The sequence below is a fragment of the Vanacampus margaritifer genome, chromosome 12 (assembly GCF_051991255.1).
Source record: "Vanacampus margaritifer isolate UIUO_Vmar chromosome 12, RoL_Vmar_1.0, whole genome shotgun sequence".
NCBI classification, from domain to species: Eukaryota; Metazoa; Chordata; class Actinopteri; order Syngnathiformes; family Syngnathidae; genus Vanacampus; species Vanacampus margaritifer.
In genome coordinates, this window is record NC_135443.1 from 7,937,180 (window position 1) to 7,943,381 (window position 6,202).

The 6,202-nt window shown below is 37.9% G+C and overlaps 1 protein-coding gene across 2 annotated transcripts; it reads left to right on the plus strand.

The window, feature by feature from the left end:
• Window positions 1–41: 41 nt before the first annotated feature.
• kcnk18 (potassium channel, subfamily K, member 18) lies at window positions 42–4,886 on the plus strand. 2 transcript variants are annotated; one of them, XM_077582523.1, is made up of 4 exons: window positions 42–355; window positions 548–694; window positions 3,679–3,711; window positions 3,841–4,886. In XM_077582523.1, exons 1-4 carry the CDS (start codon window positions 148–150, stop codon window positions 4,524–4,526), a joined length of 1,074 nt encoding a protein of 357 aa, XP_077438649.1. In that variant the 5' UTR covers window positions 42–147; the 3' UTR covers window positions 4,527–4,886. The 2 variants fall into 2 exon arrangements, with proteins under 2 accessions (XP_077438649.1, XP_077438648.1); XM_077582522.1 differs by having other exon boundaries at window positions 3,679–4,886.
• The last annotated feature ends 1,316 nt before the right edge of the window (window positions 4,887–6,202 follow it).

Consider the following 6,202-nt stretch of genomic DNA (forward strand, 5'->3'; position numbering starts at 1 on the left):
GTGTTATGATGTAGAGTGTGTGTGTGCGTGCGTGCGTCTAAGCAGACCCAGAGCACATTTGTGGAGCATCAAGGCAGGACGGGCGCTTTCTGCGCCAACCGGGGTGCAACGGCGGAAGCAGAAGAGGACGGTGGAGGAGGGAGAAATATGAGATCCACGATGGACAAGCAAGCCGTCAGCCCCATCGAGTGGTTTTGGAAGCTGCTTCCTCATGTGATGTTGTGCCTGTCTCTGGTGGTTTACGCAGTGCTGGGCGCGCTTTTGTTCCAATACGTTGAAGGGAAAGCAGCTCCCGCCAAACAGGAATACCACAGCTTCTTGGGAAACATTATCCGGCATGTGCAGAATCTCTCCAGTACGTTTGACAAATAATGCTGACATTGCATTTTCATTCATTTAACTATATCAACTGATTGTCTCTAATCCTGATTTAAATGTAACTATATGAATTGTGCCTTCTGCTGCAGGTTAACTAACTTGTCGTGTTCATATCACGAACTTCATCGCTTCACCCAAGTGATCTTAACCGTTTTGTTTTTAACTCTAGATAATTCACCGTACAGCCACCAAAACATGGTGGAGGATTTGGATGATAAAATGAAAGACGGTTTTCAGACGGTATGGCTCCAACATCCCGACAGCTGGACTTTCTTTGGATCCATGTTCTTCGTGTGCACGGTCTTCACAACGGTTGGTGAGTGCTCGCAAATGGATAAGCCTAAAAATGATTCATTACTACCAATAGAATAGTCACGGTCATAAACAGTGTATCTCCAACTGTTTATGATGCTGTTTGTATATGTGCAATATAAATATGCCAACTATATTTTGATACAATTTAAAGTCAGCTCAAACAAAACTAAACTGCCTTTATTATGACATTGAACCGATTATCATTATTACTTAACACCCCAAAAATCTCAGCAACAGCCGTGGCTAAGCAAAAGTCTAAAAAGACTTGGGAGTACCTGAACTGAAACCAAATAATATTTAATACTCTTATTTATAACTTAATCCCATTGTGGTATTTTTAAAAATAACTGTATAACTTTGTGCAGTTTAATTAGGGTGACCATATTAACTCATTCACTGCCATTGACGGCTATAGACGTCAAAAATTGATTTGAGTTATTAGTTTCACATTTTTTTTTTCCACAGTATGAAAACCTTTAAAAACAAAATGATTGTACATTAAAACAGATATAAAATTTGTGATTAGTCTTGAGTTAACTAGTGAAGTCATGTGATTAATTACAATAAAAAAATCCCCTAATGCCCCCAATTTAAAAAAGAAAAAGAAAAGATTATTTTAAAAAAATTGTGGGGGGGTCAGACGATTACATTTCTTAAATTGTAATTAATCGATTAATCACACATTTTATATCTGTTATAAATGCACACTAAAAAAAAAATCTAGGTTTTCATACTCTAACAAAAGTGGGAAAAAATGTGAAACTAGTATAGTTCAAATAAATTTTTGACGTCTATAGCCGTCAATGGCAGTGAATGAGTTAACCCCCCCCCCCCCCCCAAAAAAAAAAGAGGGCACTTGCCCCGGCCTTGAAATGTAAAATGTAAAAGTTTTTTTCACCTCTTATTAGTCACGCAATGCCAACCGGACATTTTCAGGAATTTATGAAACCTCCGGACGCCCCCGAACAGCACGTAAGAAAATGGTCTATCAAAAAGAGGACGTTTGGTCACCCTACTGTAAAAAAACGAATCTCCATAAATTCAGTATTGTACTTGTATTTTTTTTTTTTTCCCAAACTGATTTATTGCAGTTTTTGCTTCTTTCGGCATTAATGTATGCATTAAAAGTACATTTGTGTCATCAGTCTGTTGTTAGAATGAGTAATTAAGTCAGCTAATGGTGCTAATGGCCGACAACTCAAACAGGAGAGAATAATGTTTCTGCGTCACCACAAAAAGCTTATGAGAGCAAGTCAGGGGTTAAAGGCACATTTCCTTCCTCTGTTGATGGTTGGAAAATGATTAAGCAACATCATGCGTTCAAATCATTTCAGTGCACTGTTTCAACTAGATAATTATCTCCCGTATGAAAGTGGAGGAAAGAAATCAGTTAATGGAATCTTTTACTCAGCATTTCTCATCTGATAGTTCATTTTGCCATAGTGCTCAAGAGGAGACATGCTGGAAGGAAGCTGCTGGAGGCTTTCTATAGAAGGGGTGGACATTATCGGTCCTCGAGGGCCGGAGTCCTGTGGGTTCAAGAACGTTCCCTCCTCCGACACACTTGATTCCAATGAACAGGGTCGGTATCAGGCTTATGCAGGAGCTGACAATATAAATCAGGTGTGTAGGAGGAGGGAAACATCGAAAACCTGCAGGACTCCGGCACTCAAGGACCACGTTTGCAAAATGCAAGTTGCACAAAAAGGGATACTGGTAATAGAAACACAGAAATTTAGAGAAAATTCTCATATCGCAAAAACGTTTCTACGATCTCGTGAGGTGGTTTTTGAGACGTGTCGCACTCGAATTATTTTGCAAAAGCGTAATGGAAACTTTTTTTTTTTTTGCATTTCCAGTAGTCATGTGACCATAGCATACACGAGTTGTAACACCAACACCAAATGCCCGATCCCGAGAGATGTTTTTAAAGGAATCGTAAAAACTCCGGGAATCCATCTTCCGTAAACAAACAACACGAGTACCTCCTACAAAAATTACAAAATCTCGCGAGACGGCACGTTACGAGAATTACGTCTCAGAAGTGCAACGCTCTTTAACTCATTCACTGCCATTGACATCAAAAATTAATTTGAACTATTTTTATTAGTTTAACATTTTTTCCACTTTTGTTAAGAGTATGAAAACCTTTTTGTACATTTAGATCAGATATAAAATTTGTGATTAATCATGAGTTAACTATTGAAGTCATGCGATTCATTACAAATAAAAAATGTCATCGCCTGACGACCTATTTTTTTTTATAATCTTTTCTTTTTTTTTTTAAATAATCTTTTTTTTTTCAAAAAGAAAAAAGAAAATAAAAAAATTATCTTTTTTCAAAAAAAGAAAAGATTATTAAAAATGATGGCGTCAGGCGATTACAATTTTAATGTAATTAATCGCATGACTAGTTAACTCGTGATTAATCACAAATTTTTTATCTGGTCTAAATTTTTTCCCTAGGTTTTCATACTCTTGTTAACAAAAGTGGAAAAAAAAAGTGAAACTAATAGAAATAGTTCAAATGAATTTTTGACGTCTATAGCCGTCAATGGCAATGAATAAGCTAATGGTCGAAATTGTACTTACAATACTTATAGAAATATCGCTTTTATTTTTGCGAAAAACGGTCATTTCTCCCGCTTATCTCCCGATTTAACAGCAAAGTCAAAATTATTTGCCACAATATTTGACACAGTATCTGCCAACCCTGGCCTGGTCGAACCTGGGGGCAGCAGTAGTGTCGATCTGTCATTTGGTACCCACCATGTTTATGTTGTCAAAGTACACAATAGTTCAAATGTTTTTGGGGTAACGTGTGGCAGTAAAAGAGTTAGCAGTCTTCTGCCCTAGTGTACAATACAGTATATAATTAAAACACTAAAAAAAAAACTCTTTACATTGCAGCACTGTATATTTGCATGTTCTTGTTGAGAGCATTGAACACTTGAAGTGTTAATTTTGTTGCACCTCCTTTTGCAGGCTACGGGGCCATTTATCCAGTCACCCTACCTGGTAAGGTGTTGTGTGTCTTGTACGCTATGGTGGGCATTCCGCTCATGCTTTTAGTCATGCTTGATATCGGGGACTTCCTTGCTACGCTGCTGACCAACGCATATGTTCATATTCACGCCTTCTTCAAAGTCCTGCGCTCACACAGTTGTCGCCGGCTGAGTGCTCGCAAGAAAGAACGGGAGTCAAACCATCGGACCTTGGAAGACGGCACCGCTGTTTTCAGCCGTGACCTTGTGCTTCACGAACAACTCGACATCCGGGAAGAGTTGCAAAGTCAAGTGAACGTGATGTCCAATTCCATGCAGATCCAAAAAAATCGAGAAATCTTTGAGTTGATTCTCGCCAAAGAGAATTTCCAGCCAAAGGGGCCCCGACTCAGGAGCATGTCCTGCCCGGAACTGAATCAAATGCCGCCGTTGCCCAAAGGATTTGCCATTTGGGACTTGACAGGAATCGGAGATACGATGGAAACGCTGAATGTACCGTTTGTGCTTATTCTTTTCATAGTGTTCGCGTATATTTTTCTTGGAGGTTTGATTTTGCCAGTGTGGGAGACAGAAATGAAGGGATTCGACCCTTACTATTTCTGTTTTATCACCCTCACCACTATTGGTTTTGGAGACATTGTGCCTCATCATCCCAATTTCTTCATGCTCACCTCACTCTTCATCATTTCCGGCATGGCCGTCATGTCAATGGCATTTAAGCTAAGCCAGACGCGGCTCGTAAACTGCTACCGCCTCTGCATCAAGATGATAAGCATCGGAAACAGTAATGAAGACAAAAGTAAGCCACGAGGGCTGTCTGATGTTTAAAAGGCTCGTAACCAGAAGGTCGGCTGTTCGATCCCCGCTCTCCCCGAAAGTCATGTGTCATTGAGTGGTGATCGGAGGGGCCGTAGGCGCACACTGGCAGCCTCGCTCCTGTCAGCCTGCCCCGGGGGCAGCTGGGGCTACTTGAGGAGCTTACCGCCGCCACAGTGTGGATGTGTGAGTGCATGAATAATGTATTTGTTCCATTGTAAAGCGTCTTTGAGTATCTAATTGGATAGAAAAGCGCAAAATAAATCTGATGCATTATAATTATTATTATTATTATTATTATTAACTCATTCACTGCCATTGACAGCTATAGACTTTTAAAAATTCATTTGAACTATTTATATTAGTTAAAAAAAAATGTTAACAAGAGTATGAAAACCTAGAATTTTTTTTATTGTACATTTAAAACATTTAAAATTTGTGATTAATCGTGAGTTAACTAGTGAAGTCATGCGATTAATTACAATTACAAATTTTTATCGCCTGATGCCCCTAATTTTTAATAATCTTTTCTTCTTCTTTTTTTTTAAAGAAAAGATTATTAAAAATTAGGGGTGTCAGGCGATTTGTAAATCTGACAAAATTTGTAATCGTAATTAATCGCATGACTTCACTAGTTAACTCACGATTAATCACAAATTTTATACCTGTTCTAATACAATAAAAAAAAATCTAGGTTTTCATACTCTTGTTAACAAAAGTTGGAAAAAATGTTAAACTAATAGAAATAGTTCAAATGAATTTTTGACGTCTATAGCCGTCAATGGCAGTGAATGAGTTAAACTGTCTGGAAATATCAGAGCCTCCTTTGGGATGCCAATTTACGTAGACGCATGAGTAAAGTAAAAAAATAAAAATAAAAAGTGTGCATGCATCACTTTGGGGCATGCAGAAAATACCCAAAGTGATATTCAAGAGTGTTCTGGGCATCTTGCTACTCTATCTGTTTCCAATAAAGATTATATGTATTTAAAAATATCTGTTTCTTTTTTGTTTACCTTCAGTAGCGTTTTACTCTATTTTCGTTCATTTGATGACAGCTCTTTGTAGCAACTTTCATCCAAGACTCAACCAACAAAAGATGAACTGAGTGCTTAATATTACTATTTGTTGGAATAAAACCAGAGAGAAAATTCACGCAAACACTGGAAGAAAATGCAAACTCCACACAAGAAGACTGGAGCTGGATTTGAAACCACGATATCAGAACTGAGGCAGATGTGTTAACTATTCAAGCACTGTACCAAAAAATATTTCTTCACATACTCTACTCTGTTATCCATATACACAAAGTGTACTCTCTGTTTGCACTCCTGTAGCTGTTAAAAACTGCATTTTGCTGCGTCTGTTCTTATAGTGTGTGCAAAGACAATAAAATTGGATCTAATCTGGCACTGCCTGTCATATAACAGCAGGTGGCAGTATTCACTATTTCAATGCATAAGCAAGCCTTGCTGTTTTCTTCATTTATTGACTAGAATGCATCTCTGCAATTGAATTTAAAATGTAAAATTAATCTCAAAGCTGAATTGTGTCATTTATAATCATTTACATTTTCAGGGACAGTGAGATACTGTTAGTTTATGTTGATTATGGTTAACTTCCACATTTCTTGACCGATTCCAGTCGTTTAAATTTTAAACTGTTCAGCTCATTTACAAGAGTCAGCA